Raw genomic sequence first — 20,478 nt, forward strand, 5'->3', positions numbered from 1 at the left:
AATTTACAATTTACGTTTTATACAATGAAGTTATATTTTCTTACAAATAAAATTCAAAAACCAATCGATGAAATAAAAAACTAAGCATACCGATCGAAAATCGAGACCTGTTCAGCAGTTGAATTTGATACGGAGCTTCTAAATCATACCAGCAAGATTTAGGTAACTGCGCAACGTTAAAATCAAAGTGTTATTCCAAATCTTAAACGATAGTTAGCCTCAAAGAAATAAGTACAACGCAACAGAATAAGTTTTTTTAACAATTATATCATGTGTTAAATAATCTGTTCGTTACTTTAGTTCTCCAAAATCACTAGGTAGGATGTTCACAAACTACATTGAAAACTTGTAAAACCAATTAACTAAAGCTAAAACAATTAAAAATTTAACGCAAGAACACAGACTTGAATCTTCTACATGAATCTCCACTAGTAAAATGCTTCTTTATTTATTCACTAGATACAATTCTTCTTTAGAAATTGTGTGTGGTTTAGGAGAGGTATAATAAGGACAACTTGCATCTGATATTAAAATATAGAAATGTTTTGATATTAAAGAAATATAATTACGTACTTACAATTTTCAATAATAACAATAAAAATTAATAAACGCAATCGATTTATTGAAAAAAGAATTTTTAATCACAATCGTTCAAGGTGGTTAAAAAGAAGAGAAAATAAAAAGTAGTACTTAAAAAAGATAGGATAGACTTTGTGTTGCGTACGAATAAAGCACATAGCACGTACGTTTATATAAATGTTATATTTGTCGATAAACATACTGTGGCTTATGTAATCATACCCCAGTATGTTTACTGACAAAAAAAATTTATGTTTTAATTATTTTATTGATAATTTTTTACGCATTTAATTATCGAAAAGATAGATTAGATTTTGTGCTGCGTGCGAATAAAGCACAACGTGAAATAATTGTTGCGACATTATTTATGTTTTATTCATATTTGTTAGATTTGTTCAAAAGCTTGTTTGTACCAAACAGAAAAAGAAATTGTGTGATTTGCAGTACATATACTGACAAAAGAAATTCGTTAATGTTTTCTTTAAAACTTTATTGGTAATTTTTTACAAAGATTATGGGCATTCATACAACATTTTTATTCTCTTTGCATCTAGTGTAGACAGCGAATACTTCTCCCAATTTTCTTTTAGAAGTCTACCATCTTTACCTGTCATACTATGCTGGCCCCAAACTTTGGCAAAGGAGTTGCTACCATACAACATTATTGAACCATAATCAAACTCTGTCAGAAGTCGGTTCTGTTCTGGCCTTAATTTCTCGAATGCGTAATACCATTCTGGAAAAAAACAATTATTACCATTAGCGCATGTGGCTTGCTGTAGTTATTTTTCTCAATGCAATCTTTATTTAAACACTTTATTGTACTCGAAAATGTACTATATGTAACAAAGGTAATTTTAAGTACTGACTATGATATTTTCTGTCGTAATACAGGAAGAATATTATGTGCATTACTTAAAAGTGTGTCTAAAAACTTCTATGTAAACATTTATTAACTTCAATGAAAAAAGAAACACTTTTTTGCATTTGTTGACATCTTAGAAATAACTATGAATCGATGTGCCACGTTTTTCTAACCAAACACGTACTAAAATGTATACGTTGACATCACGTTAAGCGAATGAACCAGGCTTAACGTCACGCTTAATGCGATGTCACGTTATGCTTGATTTCACGTTAAGCGATTAAATGCGGCCTCATATTGAGGCCGATTTTTCTTACTTACTTTGATCGATGTTTTCCCAATTTATGATGATATAATCATCTCTATCGGACCTCATGTGCTCGTGATGGAATCCTACAGCATGCAACAACTCATGCAAAATAACTCCAAAAGATTCACAGCCTGGTCCCAAAGACAATTTTTGCCCTCCTCTTCCGATTCTTCCTACGTAGGAGTAACACCTGCAAAAAAATATTTCTTACGTAAAATTGTAATATTTTATCATTATTTTAGCTATGAATAAAGGTTTCTCTTAAATTCGAGGTAACCATAGAGTAAAAGCATTCATTCTCTAGAACATGGATTTTCAAAACTCAGGTTTTCAGTAATAAAAAGGTATCTAATGGTAAGCTATAAGAAATATCCCGTCACACAATGGTATATGGGTATCCTGTAGGAAAGTATTAGAGATATCCTGTAACGAAAAGATATCTATGTATCTTGTTGAAAAGCATGAGAGATATCTTTACAGACAAAAGCATCTAGGTATCTTGTTTGGAAACTATAACAGATATTCTTCCTCACAAAAGTATGTAGTATCATGAGAGAAACTGTAAAAGATGCCCTTCCAAGTAAAGGTATCTAGGTATCTTATAGGTAAGTATATGAAATATCCTGTGACACAAAGGTAACTAGATATCTTAAGGGAAAATATCAGAGATATCTTCCCACACAATGTTATATAGGTATCCCGTGAGAAAGTAAAAGAGATATCCTCAAATACAAAGATAACTAGGTATACTGTGGGACGTTATGAGAGATATCCTTCCTCATAAAGGTAACTGGGAATCCTATGGGAAAGTATAAGAGGCATCCTGCAAACAAAAGCATTTAATAGAAAGATATAGGAAGCTTTCTCCTAAACAAAGACATTCCGGCATCAAATGATAAAGTAAAGTATAACAGTTACACATTTTTTTAACAAAGCATTTTAGTGCCAGATAATGGAAACTACAAATTTTGCTAGAAAGAGATTTTTAAAATGCGAAATTTTGTCTAGTTTAGAAACTGTGCTTGATAAATTTTTTGTTTAGATTCGCAAAGATCATGTTTCTGTGACATAGTGAGTGTTTATAAGCGCGTATTCTATCAGCTTATACGTACTTACCCATTGTCTTTAAAGATATCGACATAGTCATGCTCATGAGTACGCTGTACAAAGCGAAGGCATGTATGGACTTGTATGTGATCCATTACCTTTTGTATTGATTCCGTCAATGAACCTAGAGAGATTTTCTGTTACTAATTTTTACTCACATAACATTTGGCATGTTACATTGATAATTTTAGGGACCCAAATTCCTTACAAGAAAAACTTAGAAATTTGTTGATTGATTTTTGTAATTTTTTTAGTAAGTGCTACAATTACAATCTAAGTAATATTTGTCAGCATCATTTCTAGAAACAATTATCAATCTCCGGTGTAAAATAATATGAAATTTGATACCAGAGATAATTTTCGTAATAACAAAAATCAAGATGGCAGCTAAAGCAAAATACGTGTTTTTGCACAATTACGTTTTCTAGAACGTGCTACAATTACCATCTACGTTATCTTTGTCAGACTTTTTTTCTAGAAACACTTATTAATTTTTACCATGAAAAAAACATAAAATTTGATCCCGCGAATTCTTTTTTTTTTAAATTTCAAAATGCCGACAAAAAATTCGAGTTTCTTTACTACTCACACTTTTCTAGTGTGTCAAAGTTGCCATCGATTTAATTTATTAAACGTTTTCCATCTTCTTTCAAAAAAACTACTCTAATATCATTTTCCAGTTTAAAAATAGCATAAAACTTGATAACAAGCACGGTTTTTTTAAAGAAAAAAAATCAACATCGTGAGTAAATAAAGGCATTTTTTTCTTCTTCCTACTGCCACTTTTCTGGAATGTCAAAAAGGTATCACTTATTTGTTTTGTTAATCATTTAACTTCAAAAGCCACTGCAATTTTATTTTCCAGCTTAAGATACCCTTTTTCGTTACTTTATGACTTTTTTTAAACTTTGATATTCTTTCAAGATGGTGGATAAAAAAAAAATTTCCAAGCTCAAATTTTTCTCGACTTCTAGTGTGTCAACACAATAAATTCAATCTTTGTTTTTGTGGAAATTTGTTACACCAAACACCAAATTTTCGCCTATTTCTCCTGTACTAAATTCGATCCGATTTTAGAGCAGAATGATTTGATTTGATTGAATACTTACTTAGTTCTGGAGAAATAACGTACGGAATAACACCTCCATTCCATCGTTGGGAATCAAGTGCAATAGCATTCCTATCCTAAAACCGAATGACAATATTTAGTTTTGTATTGAAATCATAACCAAGGTGTTATATAAAAACTGCCCATAATACGTATGAGTTTCCAAATTCTTTGGAAAAAAATAAATTGATGCCATTACTTAAATTCTACTTCTTTTGCAATTGGCAGTGATACTTAATCTTCATAATTTGTTAACTTTGGTGGTTACCTGATTAGAAACTTTATTCGTTTTACATATACATAAATAGGAAATAACAGTCGACAAGCATTCAAAAACAGGCGCCCAAATTCAAGGCTTGCCAGACGTGAATTAGAAGAAGCAAAAGTAATTTTAAAAATGAAACGAAAAGCTGTCAACAAAAAAATGGATAAATAAAGGTGAGAAAAACAGGAGAGAATATAAGCAATTTTATTACAAGCGGGAGAAAAAATGGTAAAAAGTTCTAAAACTGCACAAGAAGTTCCATAATGACAATATTTGAGATAAATTTGTAACATTTTTTCCCAAAATGAAGTAAATATCGTATTCAGAGGTAAAAAAAAAATAGAACTGATATTGGTTGTAAAGTTTCTGTAAAATATCAGGTGAATCGGACAATTCTATATAGGGCCAATATCGGAAAATATCGGCTATTTGAACCCTTATTGGGCCAAGATTTATGAGTATTGGTCCAATGAGGGCCCGCGTTATTTTGCTGCTAGAGGGTATTTTTGTGGAAAATATTGACATTCAATAGAGAAAAAAAGAATGAAGAACAAGAAGCAATTACGGTGGTAGGAGAGCGGAGCGAGTAGAAGGCAGAATCTCCTAATTTTCCCTTAGGAAAATTTGCCATAGAGAAGCCTATGGTAATCTATGGCAACCTATGGCTACCATAGAAATTTGTATGGCAAGATACCATACGCCTATGGTTACCATAGAGATTTGTATGGCACAACACCATAAGCCTATGGCTACCATAGAGATTTGTATGGCACAACCCCATAAGCCTATGGCTACCATAGAAATTTATATGGCAAGATACCATACGCCTATGGTTACCATAGAGATTTGTATGGCAAAACCCCAAAAGCCTATGGCTACCATAAATATTTGTATGGCAGTATACCATAGACTAGTAACCATAAGGATTTGTATGGCACGTCACCATTGGCCTATGGCAACCACAGAAATTTGTATGGCAGTATACCATAGGCCAATGGTAACCTTAAAGATTTGTATGGCAGTATACCATAGAGAAAAGTTGATCTAGATCTCCACCAACGAAACAACAACTTCTATGGAGTCCTCAAAAACATCTTCTAAAAGAAATAAATATCCATTATTTCACCCCGAAGTTAATTAAATTCAACATGTAAACCCACAAGGCATTCCTGGTGAGTCTTTTCCGGCCTCCGGGTGGCCAATTTTTCCATTTTTGAGTGTTTAAAATCAGACGTTCCATTGATTTAGGCTTAGAGTATCAGACCGCCATATTAAAGTGTCATCCACTACAAGTGGAATCTTTCGCAAACTTTGGCTACTTATTTTAATATTTTTTCGATCTCATTCTTGGTCAAAAACAATTTATTGCAAACGCCTATGCGATTATCTATCTGAATTTATTAAGTTTTTTAATTTCCGGCTGTCTGGTACTTTTATCAGTGTTTACATTCTCATTAGTTTTTTATTTTAATTCCACTTAGGTTCTTGCAATGCTTTTTTACATTATCTTACATATGTTAGGGCTTTATATTTATTTTTTGTGTTTAATTTTTGCTTGCCATTAAATTGTTTTTTATCATGTCTCTGTGTTTTACTATTTTACAACTAATATTTCTTAAGTATCCACATATATTTGTACAATGTTCTGTTACATGTTTATACATAGCTTAGGGTCATCACTTAACTAGATTTGCTGGATTACTGGTTGACAATTGTTTTGCTTCAATATCATCAACTGAACAGTCCCTGGCCATATCATCTGCTGCTATAACCAAAAATGCTTCTAACAATTTAATCTTTCCTTAAGTTTACAACTTTTTCGTCATAGTGATTCCCTATACCCAATTAATTTTTATTTACTATCCCTGACCAAGTGTAAATTTGTCAATAACAATTATTAATTTCACCAATTTTAATCATGTCTTAAACATGTTTTGTATTTGCCAATGTTTCTATATTGTGTTCTCTTTTCTAAATGTGCTTAACACAACTCAACATAAATTTTCTGAGTTTTTTTATCCCTCACTAGTAGGGGATCAACTAATTTAGCCTGTTTTCTATTCTTAGCTTTTCATAGTCTAATACCATCTTTTTTATGGATAAAATTTTGTTCACATGCCACCACTGGTTGCACCGTTACATATTCAGATTTTGTCCCGTTTGATCTATTTTAAACAAGTTTCGCTTCGACCACCGGCCCCACTCTTTATCTTTTGAGTTTTAATAGTATTTTATTGTTTTAGTAGTCTGTTTAATTTTTAGTTTAGTATCACATATCAAAATTTAAAGAATTTTCATACTCGCTCCGACCATCGGACCGTTATTTTGCTTCGCGTTCCTTTAGGTTCCTCTAATATCTGAGGCTTGTCTAACTAATTATGATACCAATCAATCAAATTAACGTTTTTTATACTCGCTCCGACCTCCCGACCCACTTTCTATTTTCTTGTTTTTACAGCTTTAACAAATATTAGTTGCCTGTACTCAATATATTTTGTTCCTAATCAACATAACCAATATTTTCCCCACTCGCTCTGTCCACCGGACCCATTTTCTAGCGGTTAGTACTAACTGTTTGAAATTTATTTGAATAAGAACCGCATACAAAAAGGATTCTGCAAGTAAAACAGGAGAAGTTTATCAAAGAAATTAAAAAAAAAAAGCTTTCTGGATATATATTTATTCTACAATTATTAAGTTTTGCATTTTTAATATCCATTGCGAAAGATTCTTGTAAGTAATTATTTTTTGACGTATGGTAAAATATCAACGAGAAATGTTGCCATAGCTGTATGGCAAAGGTATACCATAACCTATGGAAAAATATTTCTTCATAAACTGTAGCACATCTTAGTTTTATGGCAAAAACTTGCAATATAAAAAATGCCATAGGATATTCCTATGGGGTTTTGCCTATGGCAAAATTTTGCCATACACTTTTGCCATACACTTTTGGCAAAACTTTGCCATACAAAAAAATGCCATAGGATATTCCTATGGGGTTTTGCCTATGGCAAAATTTTGCCATTCAAAAAAATGCCATAGAATATTCCTATGGGGTTTTGCCTATGGCAAAATTTGCCATACATGTATGGCAAAATTTTTGCCATAGGCAAAACCCCATAGGAATATCCTATGGCATTTTTTATGGCAAACCTATGGCAAATTTTCCTAAGGGTTATATTTAAAAAAATTCATATGAAGACAGATCATAAATTTGGAGAAAAATATGAACTAGTATGAGCTGCGGTGGCTCAAGGGAGACACAGGTTCGAATCCCAGTGGTGGCTGGCTATTTCGAATTCTGCTTTCGGCTCGCACCGACCACAATGCTGACGTAAAATATCCTCAGTGGTACACGAATTACTGGTTAGAATACCCTTGCCATCGGGCTAACCATGAGAGGTTTTCGTGGTTTTCCTTTCCATGTAAATGCTGGTTAGTTCCATCAAAAAGACCTCCACGAAGGTTCCAATGCTTGATCCAGGAATTCAATGAAAAAGTGAATAAAGAATGTGAATACATGCAATGAAAAAATGTTAGTTTTCCAGAACACAAAAAACGGAGGCAACTATATACCAAAATTTTTAATTAATGATTTAGCCGGAGACAGAAGTGAGCAGAATAAAGTAAAGAATAAAGTTTTGTTGAATTATTTTTAATCTTATCTTTCTCTTTGTTTTATTATACTTTTTTATATTTTTTCAAAGGTATTTTCAAGACCAATTTTTCCGTAGCTAAATGCGAAGTAAAAACTGCTCATTTTGCTCTTGACAATGACTTATATAGTGGGCGAAAAAAACAGAGCACCTGAATAACTTTTGATCAAAGATCGGATTTTTATGTTCTGGGACTTAATGGCTCAAGAATGTAACTTCAAATATGAAAATTAATAAGGGCAGACAATATTTTAAGATACAAAAATGCACTTTCTCTAAATAAGCCTAACTTTTTTTCGACGGATTTAGATTTCTGACCCGAGAAATCGAATTTTAATTGCCTGATTTTTTCGAAATTAAATTGTTTTACAACTCTTCAACCGAATTATTTATATTCTGTAAGTTATAATCTTAAGTTATATTCCTTAAAATGATGCAAAAAATTATGCACCCCACAATTCAAATCTTTTTCGACCATTATTATATAAAAAAATAAAAAGCAATAAATAGGTACTTACTAAAAGTTATTTTTTTCATGGAATTATCTTTGAATAAACGAACTTTATAATTCAGTGCAAAAAATTTTAATTCGCACAAAAATTTCTTTAGATATAGCGAAATATGCAAAATGTGAAATTAACATTGAGGGGTCCAAACTTATCACCGCTCTCTAAACCAAACTATTTTGACTATATTTCCTAGATTGCAGCTATACCCTAAATTTTAAAGTTTAGAAATCAGAATCCCTTGAATAAAACGGTATGTTTCATCAGAGAGAGTACGTTTTTGCATCTGATTGTGTGATCTCTATTTTGTAACTTAAAATGTCGTCTGCACTTATTAATTAGCATATTTGAGGTCGACCCCTCGAGCCATTAAGATTGCGTATCAGAACATGTTGATCCGCTCATCAGATCAAAAGTTATTCAGTGTGGTCCGTTTTTTTACTGGCATTCTGTACATGGTAAGTAATTATACATGGTTTTTGACCTCATGACGATATCTATTGAAAATGAACTTATAAAAGTGAGCCCAAACTTGTCTTTAGCAATTACGTAAAAATCGTTATGGAAAAAAAAGTATTCTAAGAAGAAAACGCGAAATTCAAATTCCTTCATATACTTTTGATCGGGAAAATAAAAATCGCAGAATATATAACTGAACTTTTATTGGTATGGATATTAAACTAAATTTATGTCACTAGACAAATATATTTAATAGATGACTAATTTTACAATGGTATTTCTTGTTCAAATATTTTTAACATTTATTTATTTGAAGGATAATTAACATAAAGAAAAGTTTTGTTTCTTAATCATTTTTGAAAAATTCTTCTACAAACAACTAGTTGGCACAAGTACTATTACTATTATTACAAGTATTTTATACAAGTATTTTGTAAAAGTACTAAATATTATTTGTACAAGTAACTAAAAGAGGCATGTATTACCGTATTCGGATCTATACCCATTATGTCACCTTGAAAAAGACCTTCATTTATCATCGGGTTGTCGGTCACTGCAAAAAAAAGTGATTTTAATGGACAATCTTCAGAATGATAAATATTTGCAATAGACATAAAATGAAAGTTGTCATGAGTACTAAAATATTAAACATTTATGAAGCATCGAGGCAGTAATCATGAACTATCAGATTAATCTTGAAGTCATTTTTATTAGTATGCATTGAATGACGATAATCAAGTTTGTAGGTTTCAGTTGACGATAACGAAGTTCTAAGACTGAAACGGAATCTTGAAAATTTCTGATGCGTCTTTCTGCCAATGTTATGTTTACTAGACGATGTGTGAGCAAGATTGATATTCGAGGAAGCTTTATTATTGATCTTATACTTAAATTTAAGTGCAGTTTCATCTTCCATAAGACTGTTCTGTATTTCATAAATTTCAAAAGGTCGAGAGCCGTATACTGCCGTGCAATTAAAAAAAAACAAAGTGAATGTTTCACGATTAATTCCAAAAAAAGTGGCTTGACATCTATTTTCCTATTATTTCTAAAATACAATTTTTTTTTAAAAATTTAAATAAAATAAAATAAATCTTGAATTTTTTATTCTGCAATATGTAACTTACCATACAAAGATGCCAAATATTAGGTGGGCTGGAAAGTAATGTCGTTTTGGCGCCTTAAATATTCGTTAGTCTTAAAAATCAATTCCTTTTATTTCGATCCGGCATTGAAAGATGGCTGCTAACGAGGGTGAATATTTTATTGATTAAAAATAAAATCTTGATAGCAAATATCAAATGCACCAATCCGACATTACTTTGCTGTTAACCTAATGTATAAAAATCTCGATTTTGAATTTTTTATCGGTTTTTCAATTGCATGGCAATATAGCGATTTGAGGAAATTAATGTCAGTCACAAGATTAAAAAAGTGTTTATGTTTTTAGTATTATCCTCAGTTTTTTTTTGTTTTTGTTTCTTGTATGAAAATTACAAACTAAATAGTAAATTGCACGAATCATATTGTAAACAGTAATTATTGCTCTACTATGCATGAACAGTGCATATTGAAAACAGTAAACAATGTAGGGCGGTGATTTTTTTAAGACTAGACGTACAATGAATCGAAAGCTCTAGTAAATCAGAAATCTTATCTACCTAGGCTTACCATTATACGGTTTTACGGTTTGTAGTTTAAAACGGCTACCATAGTAGGAAGCAGAATAATTCTCATAAGCTATAATATCTGCTACGGTGAACATTAAGACCAATTTCTGCTTCTGTTAAACCACGTGACGTTGTTTCATCTTCAACAATTGTGTGAATTGGGTGGACAGATGAGAACACATATCAAAAAACATTTCAGAGGAAAGGTTTGCTGTTTAATTAAAAGTTTTGCTTTTATGTAAAACCTTTAATAATAAAACATTTTCAATAGTTTAGATCCGTAGAAAAAATGATGAACATTACAGTTACTCGTTGAAAAAGCTCACAAAGCTTATGTGAAATTAACGACAGCTTTATTTGATTAATATCGCATCAAATGTTTGATATCAAACATTTTAAATGGAAATTTTCTTTCAGACCCTAAAAATCATTCAATTTTTAAGTGACTTCAACTGATTGAAATTATTTTAATTTCGGTTTTTAGGTTTTATTTTTATTTAATTGTAATTGTCTTTTATAATTTGTTTGTAGTCAAGCAAAACATTGATAATGACATAAGAACTAAAAAAAATATGTAATCAGCATGGCTAACAGATGTTATCATGAATTGAAAGACCAGTTATCTAAATACATAAGTTATGATACGAAAATATAATTGTACAAGACACCAGTTGTGACCAATAGTTTTGTATTTCAGCGATTGCTGGGCAATTAGCAACGTAGACAAAGAGAAACTGATGACTTTCGAGAGAAAAATATTACGAAAATGTTTGGAGAAAACTGACCCAGGAGAATTTATTACAACCATGATTACAATAAAAAAAGTTTTTAACAGAGTAAAAGTGATTAAGGTTTCTCAAAGGATATGTATTATGATAAAGCTATGGAAATTCTATTAAAAAATAATCTTTCAAACACCAGAGGGTAAAAGGAAAAAAAAAGGATGACCCAAAATAAGATGATTAGATAGAGTGGAAAAATGGTTAAAGGATTGAGAGTTAATCGATGGAGAAATATAGCATCAAATAAATTTAGATGGGATAAACTGACTGAGACGACCTAGGCCGGTAACCGGCTGTAGTGCCAAAGAAGAAGAAGAATGTAGTCAAGGGATTGAACTAGCCGCAGCAGCATTTGGTACGAAAATGTTGGGAAAAAACTATAAAAGTAACAACTTGTTATGATTTCTTTAGTAAATGAAGCATTTACAATTTACAGAAACGTTTTTAGCTACTCATTACTTGGCAATATTGTGAAAGTTTGAACATGCAACACTTAAAATTACCTGGCATTGAATAGACCAGTGACAAAATTCCGAGAATAATTGCTAGATGCATCCTTATTACAAAATAATTGTCCATACTATTTTTGAATCACTGCTCCTGAAATTAAATAAATTTCATTCTTTATCACATTTTTTTATCTCTCAAACAGTGAAACTGAAGTGTGAGAAAACTAAAGGCTGTTTTGTTACGCACACATTTTTTACGCTGAGCGTGTTTGTTACTAGATTTATTTCCTTGAGCAATTTTCATAATTTCCAATCTCAGATTAATTGCAAAATGAGAGCCAGTTTGAAATATATACATAGTTCATAATATGGTATCTCTAAAAAATTTAACTCTCAAGCAATTAATACTTACTTTTTTGTATATTTTTAAGAAGAAAAGAAGTAGAGTTCAGTTGTAAAATTTTGTTTATTATTTCCTACCCTAAAGTTCCTCTGTAATAAAATTTAAGAAAAAATTGCAAATTTTAGGTTAAAATTTGACGGAGAAAAAAAAGTATGATGAAAACTATTAGAGTAAATATAATTTACCTTAACACTGCCTCTATGGGAACATAAAAACTCTCGGTAATTTTTACTGAGGCACTTTGGTAAATTTAATTATAAAATATGCTTTAATAATATGTGAAAAAATTTGGTAAACGTAATTAAAATTTGACAATTTTACCATGATGCCTTTCATAACCATTTTAGAATATAGTTTATTGTATTTGACAAGCGCAAGACATAAACAGTTGAATTGAATAGTTGAATTTTTTATTTCTGAAAAGTAGTCTTGAAGAAAAAAGATGAATAAAAAATATTTCAGGTTTTATTTTTCAAATTGCTATATTTTTATTTTATAATATTTTTGAAATATTTTTTTAGGTAATGTTTCATTATTATTTTTTTTGTACTTGAAATGTCTATGAATTCACATTTTATAAAGAAAAATCATTCACCAAAACAGATTACCTCCGAGTAATCTATGAGTAAGAGTAAAATCACGAGTTTGCGAAACGTTATTCTCCAGCCGTAATTTCGCCAAACTCGCTGATTTCATCGACAGTTCTGACTCTCCGGGTAACCCTCCGTTTTTGCCGTGTTATCGGAGGGTAACCTGTTGACGAGGAGCTTTGAAACAAAAAAGATGGAGGATTCTATCGCTGCGTTTGAGCTTGAAGATCTTGAAACTGTTGAAAGATGTGTCCCAACTATCAGAAATAATGACCTAAGAAGAGTTAGATGAAATAGACTTTTTTGAAAGATATCGTTTCTTAAAACCACTCCACTTAAATTAGCGATACTCACGCTAATTTGTTTATGCACGATGCACGTGTTTATATTATATACAAAATCACATGGTTTTACCTTGCCCAATCAAAGGCCTCGTTATATTTCCTTAACCGAGGATATTCCGATCCCCGAGTTACTCTTGAATTTAACTCGGCGTGGTGAATACGGGTGATTTAAGAAATTTTGTCCTTTGTATCAACACAAGAAAAAAAATTTTTTTTTCAAAAGTTATAACAACGTCACGCTATATAAATTGAAAAATGTAAGTAAAATTTCTTAATAATTATTATATGAGCTTATTTGCTTGTAATTTGTAGCGTTGCATTTAACTTACGTGGCTAAGCTTATTTGCCCAGGTTAAAATTTTTGCTGGAATTTGGTTGCTAGACAAGCATATAATGCTATGTACCAGCTAAAATACCAGCATATACTACCATAAATCCAAGGCCGGATTTACGTATAAGCTATCATCGGGTTGTCGGTCACTGCAAAAAAAAGTGATTCTGATGGACAATCTTCAGAATGATAAATATTTGCAATAGACATAAAATGAAAGTTGTCATGATTACTAAAATATTAAACATTTATGAAGCATCGAAACAGTAATCATGAACAATCAGATAAATCTTGAAGTCATTTTTATTAGTATGCATTGAATGACGATAATCAAGTTTGTAGGTTTCAGTTGACGATAACGAAGTTCTAAGACTGAAACGGAATCTTGAAAATTTCTGATGCGTCTTTCTGCCAATGTTATGTGTTATATATTAATTTTCATCGGTACATAAATTTTTATAAACAAAAACAAAAATCGAGACATCACAAACCATTAATTGAATTGTTAAAACTATTTTTATTTTATTTTTAATGTTTTAATCTGTTTTGTACAATTGGCTGGTGGCTGGGTCGCGTGCAAGCGATTTTTCCCTTTTTTTGAGTTTTAAGTCCCTTCGCAAACGATTATTCCCCAACAGGCAGTAAATGGCTGAAGAGGAGTGATGCAATGGATGAGTAGGAGTGACGTAATGGTATGAGAGCCTATCAGAGCTTGCCAGAGGGCGCTGTTTTTCTCCCTCCTTTTTTTCGAATATTCGACGCAGAGCGCGTTAGCCAGTCTCTTAATTTTTTTTTTCTTAAAGGTAACAGGTTTTTTTTTAGGTAGACGTTTTAGGGCTACTATGCCCTGGATCCAGGAACCGGATGACCGATAAGTATTTTTTTTCTTTCAAATTGGCGTATTAAATTAGTAATTAATTTTAATTGAACGTCTTTAATTAACAATGTCGAAAAGTGTTACAATGTTAAATTAACTTAAAATAGATATTTAATAATCTAATTACGCCGATAATCTTAAACCACGTGAGAATAATTTTTTTTTAAACCCAGCCTAATTTTTTATAAGTTGTTAAATGTGAATTATTTTCCATAATATATATTAAATTGTTGTAAAGTTGAAATTTTGTTTTGGAGATGTTGCACCAAAATTTTGAATTCCTAAGACATTCTAATTATTGTGTTAACGAAGAATGTTTTATATGTATTGTAACCAAGAATTATGTTTTAATACAATTTTGTTTTTAAAAGTCATATTAGTCTTTAATTCTGACTATGCCTCGTGCTAATTCCTTGGATAGGATTAAATTTTGTGCACGTGCAGTCTAGTGCCATGATTCTCTAAGATTATCTATAATCCTTTTTTATATAACTATAAATATTTCGTTAAATAATGCCAATTAACATTGCTTAAAATTAATTCCAGTCCAAATTGCTGTTTAGCTTAGCAGTTTAGCTAACAGCAGATTAGCTGTTTAGCTAATTTTGCTAACAGATTTCGAGTCACGTGGTTGGCCTGCACGAGCACGTTGGAGAAATAGTAAATACTGAATTTAAATGTTAGTTTTAAGGTATGAAGATACTAATTAATTCAATATTAGAATCACGTTGTAATTATTTGAAAATTTTTAGATACATTATTTGATTTTTGATTTAAATTTTTCACAAAGCAAGTGTAACCTTATTAATTAATTATTCCAAATTCTATACGATCTATTATATTATTATTTTATTAAAGGACATTATATGTTAAAAATGATTCATGAAATTAAAAATAAATTATAACAACGTTTACGAACCAATATATAATTTAATATAATCCTGGTTAGTTTAATTTTCTTTAACTATAACAGTATAAATTTTTTATAAATTATACCTGAATTACTTTTGTCAATACTGAATACCAATTTTTAAGTTATACCTGGTTTACAGTATAATTATTATAATAATAAATAATATTTTTAAATTTAACATATGTATATGTAGACGATGTGTGAGCAAGATTGATATTCGAGGAAGCTTTATTATTGATCTTATACTTAAATTTAAGTGCAGTTTCATCTTCCATAAGACTGTTCTGTATTTCATAAATTTCAAAAGATCGAGAGCCGTATACTGCCGTGCAATTAAAATCAAAGTGAATGATTTACGATTAATTCCAAAAAAAGTGGCTTGACATCTATTTTCCTATTATTTCAAAAATAAATTTTTTTTTAAAGAAATTAAAATAAAATAAAAAAAATCTTGAATTTTTTTTTTCTGCAATATGTAACTTACCATACAAAGATGCCAAATATTAGGTGGGCTGGAAAGTAATGTCGTTTTGGCGCCTTAAATATTCGTTAGTCTTAAAAATCAATTCTTTTTTTTTCTCGATCCGGCATTTAAAGATGGCTGCTAACGAGGGTGAATATTTTATTGATTAAAAATAAAATCTTGATAGCAAATATCAAATGCACCAAACCGACATTACTTTGCTGTTAACCTAATGTATAAAAATCTCGATTTTGAATTTTTTATCGGTTTTTCAATTGCATGGCAATATAGCGATTTGAGGAAATTAATGTCAGTCACAAGATTAAAAAAGTGTTTATGCTTTGAGTATTATCCTCAGTTTTTTTTTTTTTGTTTCTTGTATGAAATTTACAAACTAAATAGTAAATTGCACAAATCATATTGTAAACAGTAATTATTGCTCTACTATGCATGAACAGTGCATATTGTAAACAGTAAACAATGTAGGGCGGTGATTTTTTTAAGACTAGACGTACAATGAATCGAAAGCTCTAGTAAATCAGAAATCTTATCTACCTAGGCTTAGCATTATACGGTTTTACGGTTTGTAGTTTAAAACGGCTACCATAGTAGGAAGCAGAATAATTCTCATAAGCTATAATATCTGCTACGGTAAACATTAAGACCAATTTCTTCTTCCATTAAACCACGTGACGTTGTTTCATCTTCAACAATTGTGTGAATTGGGTGGACAGATGAGAACACATATCAAAAAACATTTCAGAGGAAAGGTTTGCTGTTTAATTAAAAGTTTTGCTTTTATGTAAAACCTTTAATAATAAAACATTTTCAATAGTTTAGATCCGTAGAAAAAATGATGAACATTACAGTTACTCGTTGAAAAAGCTCACAAAGCTTATGTGAAATTAACGACAGCTTTATTTGATTAATATCGCATCAAATATTTGATATCAAACATTTTAAATGGAAATTTTCTTTCAGACCCTAAAAATCATTCAATTTTTAAGTGACTTCAACTGATTGAAATTATTTTAATTTCGGTTTTTAGGTTTTATTTTCATTTAATTGTAATTGTCTTTTATAATTTGTTTGTAGTCAAGCAAAACATTGATAATGACATAAGAACTAAAAAAAATATGTAATCAGCATGGCTAACAGATGTTATCATGAATTGAAAGACCAGTTATCTAAATACATAAGTTATGATACGAAAATATAATTGTACAAGACACCAGTTGTGACCAATAGTTTTGTATTTCAGCGATTGCTGGGCAATTAGCAACGTAGACAAAGAGAAACTGATGACTTTCGAGAGAAAAATATTACGAAAATGTTTGGAGAAAACTGAGCCAGGAGAATTTATTACAACCATGATTACAATAAAAAAAAGTACTTAACATAGTAAAAGTGATTAAGGTTTCTCAAAGGATATGTATTATGATAAAGCTATGGAAATTCTATTAAAAAATAATCTTTCAAACACCAGAGGGTAAAAGAAAAAGAGGATGACCCAAAATAAGATGATTAAATAGAGTGGAAAAATGGTTAAAGGATTGAGAGTTAATCGATGGAGAAATATAGCATCAAATAAATTTAGATGGGATAAACTGACTGAGACGACCTAGGCCTGTAACCGGCTGTAGTGCCAAAGAAAAAGAAGAATGTAGTCAAGGGATTGAACTAGCCGCAGCAGCATTTGGTACGAAAATGTTGGGGAAAAAACTATAAAAGTAACAACTTGTTATGATTTCTTTAGTAAATGAAGCATTTACAATTTACAGAAACGTTTTTAGCTACTCATTACTTGGCAATATTGTGAAAGATTGAACATGCAACACTTAAAATTACCTGGCATTGAATAGACCAGTGACAAAATTCCGAGAATAATTGCTAGATGCATCCTTATTACAAAATAATTGTCCATACTATTTTTGAATCACTGCTCCTGAAATTAAATAAATTTCATTCTTTATCACATTTTTTTATCTCTCAAACAGTGAAACTGAAGTGTGAGAAAACTAAAGGCTGTTTTGTTACGCACACATTTTTTACGCTGAGCGTGTTTGTTACTAGATTTATTTCCTTGAGCAATTTTCATAATTTCCAATCTCAGATTAATTGCAAAATGGGAGCCAGTTTGAAATATATACATAGTTCATAATATGGTATCTCTAAAAAATTTAACTCTCAAGCAATTAATACTTACTTTTTTGTATATTTTTAAGAAGAAAAGAAGTAGAGTTCAGTTGTAAAATTTTGTTTATTATTTCCTACCCTAAAGTTCCTCTGTAATAAAATTTAAGAAAAAATTGCAAATTTTAGGTTAAAATTTGACGGAGAAAAAAAAGTATGATGAAAACTATTAGAGTAAATATAATTTACCTTAACACTGCCTCTATGGGAACATAAAAACTCTCGGTAATTTTTACTGAGGCACTTTGGTAAATTTAATTATAAAATATGCTTTAATAATATGTGAAAAAATTTGGTAAACGTAATTAAAATTTGACAATTTTACCATGATGCCTTTCATAACCATTTTAGAATATAGTTTATTGTATTTGACAAGCGCAAGACATAAACAGTTGAATTGAATAGTTGAATTTTTTATTTCTGAAAAGTAGTCTTGAAGAAAAAAGATGAATAAAAAATATTTCAGGTTTTATTTTTCAAATTGCTATATTTTTATTTTATAATATTTTTGAAATATTTTTTTAGGTAATGTTTCATTATTATTTTTTTTGTACTTGAAATGTCTATGAATTCACATTTTATAAAGAAAAATCATTCACCAACACAGATTACCTCCGAGTAATCTATGAGTAAGAGTAAAATCACGAGTTTCGTGCGAAACGTTATTCTCCAGCCGTAATTTCGCCAAACTCGCTGATTTCATCGACAGTTCTGACTCTCCGGGTAACCCTCCGTTTTTGCCGTGTTATCGGAGGGTAACCTGTTGACGAGGAGCTTTGAAACAAAAAAGATGGAGGATTCTATCGCTGCGTTTGAGCTTGAAGATCTTGAAACTGTTGAAAGATGTGTCCCAACTATCAGAAATAATGACCTAAGAAGAGTTAGATGAAATAGACTTTTTTGAAAGATATCGTTTCTTAAAACCACTCCACTTAAATTAGCGATACTCACGCTAATTTGTTTATGCACGATGCACGTGTTTATATTATATACAAAATCACATGGTTTTACCTTGCCCAATCAAAGGCCTCGTTATATTTCCTTAACCGTGGATATTCCGATCCCCGAGTTACTCTTGAATTTAACTCGGCGTGGTGAATACGGGTGATTTAAGAAATTTTGTCCTTTGTATCAACACAAGAAAAAAAAATTTTTTTTCAAAAGTTATAACAACGTCACGCTATATAAATTGAAAAATGTAAGTAAAATTTCTTAATAATTATTATATGAGCTTATTTGCTTGTAATTTGTAGCGTTGCATTTAACTTACGTGGCTAAGCTTATTTGCCCAGGTTAAAATTTTTGCTAGAATTTGGTTGCTAGACAAGCATATAATGCTATGTACCAGCTAAAATACCAGCATATACTACCATAAATCCAGGGCCGGATTTACGTATAAGCTAAATAAGCTGTAGCTTGGGGCCCCGAGATGACAAGGGCCCCCAGATCCTACTTTCCCCCCTCTTTTTTTAAAGTTTCATTCGGAGCTGGGGCCCTCAGAAGCCGAAAATGCATTTTTTTTTCTTTTTTACATTGTCGGACATAATAAATATAAATAAATGACTGAATAAAACAAAAAACTTCGTTGTCACTAGTAGGGTACATATCATCTTTCAAGCAATTTGAGTATTAATAAATTATTTATAAATAAACAATTTTTTAGTTTAAAAGGTAAAAAAGTTTTTTTTTTTTTTTGCCCCATCATTCGATCATCAGACTATTTAATATTTGTTTCTAACGATCAGAATTCCCTTTTATTTTACTTTAAAATTGTACAAATGATATATTTAATGCTTTCATGTGATATGCAGCAGTTTCAAACAGCACTTTAAAATATCTTAAAAAGGACAGAAATTGTCAGTTAAAAAAGAAATTAACTAATACTTTTGAATAAGAATTTAAATAACTACACACAATTGTTTTGCTATCTCATTCTATATAGCATTATTTAGAGGAGACAGTTGCGTGTGGGTGTGATGATGACGTAATAAAAGAGGCATACAAAAAAAGCAAATTTCATTTCAGTTAAAATCCTCAATATTATATTTTTAATGTAGTAAAAGAGGTATACAAATTAACTGTCGCAAACAAATTAATATTAAGTAAGAACGAAACAAAAATTATATCGAAATATGCTGAATCACTAATGAGACCGGGATGAAAGACATCGAAATCTATTTGATTGAATAGTATAACTAGAAGGTGTTTCTAAAATTCTGAAATCTATAGGCTTTAATTTTTTTTTTACTGTCACAAACTTTATCAGTAATTAAAAATAATATATTCGTTAGATTTCAATATTGGTTCTGTTTTTTCGGAGATTAAATGTTAAACATTAACAGTTATTTGTCTTTTAAAACATTTCATTCTAAAATAAGATAATTATTTTACAATTGTAATTATCTAAAACTAATTGCTAATTGATATAAAGCTTTGGCATGCTCCATTGATATGTTGAATGCTCGTTTTGGCGGGATGACCGGGACAGTTGCTCTTTCACATCCTAGCCACTATACACCATCAAGAGCAGAGCTGATACTTTAAACCCATATGACATTTATTTTCTCTGATATTTAATAGACCCTTTAATAAATCCTTAAAAATA

The 20,478-nt window shown here is 30.5% G+C and overlaps 2 protein-coding genes across 5 annotated transcripts in view; one reads left to right on the forward strand and one right to left on the reverse strand.

The window, feature by feature from the left end:
• Positions 1–1,048: 1,048 nt before the first annotated feature.
• On the reverse strand, positions 1,049–17,628 carry LOC107441041 (astacin-like metalloprotease toxin 5). 3 transcript variants are annotated; one of them, XM_087165495.1, is made up of 8 exons: positions 17,529–17,602; positions 12,771–13,026; positions 11,814–11,910; positions 9,344–9,411; positions 3,971–4,046; positions 2,871–2,985; positions 1,766–1,944; positions 1,049–1,315 (listed from the first exon to the last, which is right to left on the reverse strand). In XM_087165495.1, exons 3-8 carry the CDS (start codon positions 11,887–11,889, stop codon positions 1,092–1,094), a joined length of 738 nt encoding a protein of 245 aa, XP_087021621.1. In that variant the 5' UTR covers positions 11,890–11,910; positions 12,771–13,026; positions 17,529–17,602; the 3' UTR covers positions 1,049–1,091. The 3 variants fall into 3 exon arrangements, with proteins under 3 accessions (XP_087021621.1, XP_087021619.1, XP_087021620.1); XM_087165493.1 differs by lacking the exon at positions 12,771–13,026 and having other exon boundaries at positions 17,529–17,628; XM_087165494.1 differs by lacking the exons at positions 12,771–13,026; positions 17,529–17,602 and having other exon boundaries at positions 11,814–11,998.
• LOC139425174 (solute carrier family 60 member 1) overlaps positions 13,227–20,478 on the forward strand; it is a 40,127-nt gene continuing 32,875 nt past the window's right edge. Inside the window, exon 1 of one of the 2 annotated variants that reach the window (XM_087165492.1) lies at positions 13,227–13,353. The gene's annotated coding sequence lies outside the window, so the exon portion shown is untranslated. Of the gene's footprint in view, positions 13,354–18,931; positions 19,072–20,478 lie in introns of those variants that run through there. The other variant, XM_087165491.1, reaches the window with a different exon arrangement.

The sequence above is a fragment of the Parasteatoda tepidariorum genome, chromosome 6, assembly GCF_982258835.1.
Source record: "Parasteatoda tepidariorum strain Cologne lab strain chromosome 6, Ptep-v5.0, whole genome shotgun sequence".
Taxonomy (NCBI): domain Eukaryota; kingdom Metazoa; phylum Arthropoda; class Arachnida; order Araneae; family Theridiidae; genus Parasteatoda; species Parasteatoda tepidariorum.

Excerpts from the sequence above, each read along its gene's own strand:
- LOC107441041 (XM_087165493.1), bottom strand. The coding sequence starts at position 11,889 with ATGGACAATTATTTTGTAATAAGGATGCATCTAGCAATTATTCTCGGA. Across the intron at positions 9,412-11,813 it reads ACTGGTCTATTCAATGCCAG|TGACCGACAACCCGATGATA; the intron begins GTAATTTTAAGT and ends TTTTTTTTGCAG. Across the intron at positions 1,316-1,765 it reads TTGGGAAAACATCGATCAAA|AATGGTATTACGCATTCGAG; the intron begins GTAAGTAAGAAA and ends GTTTTTTTCCAG.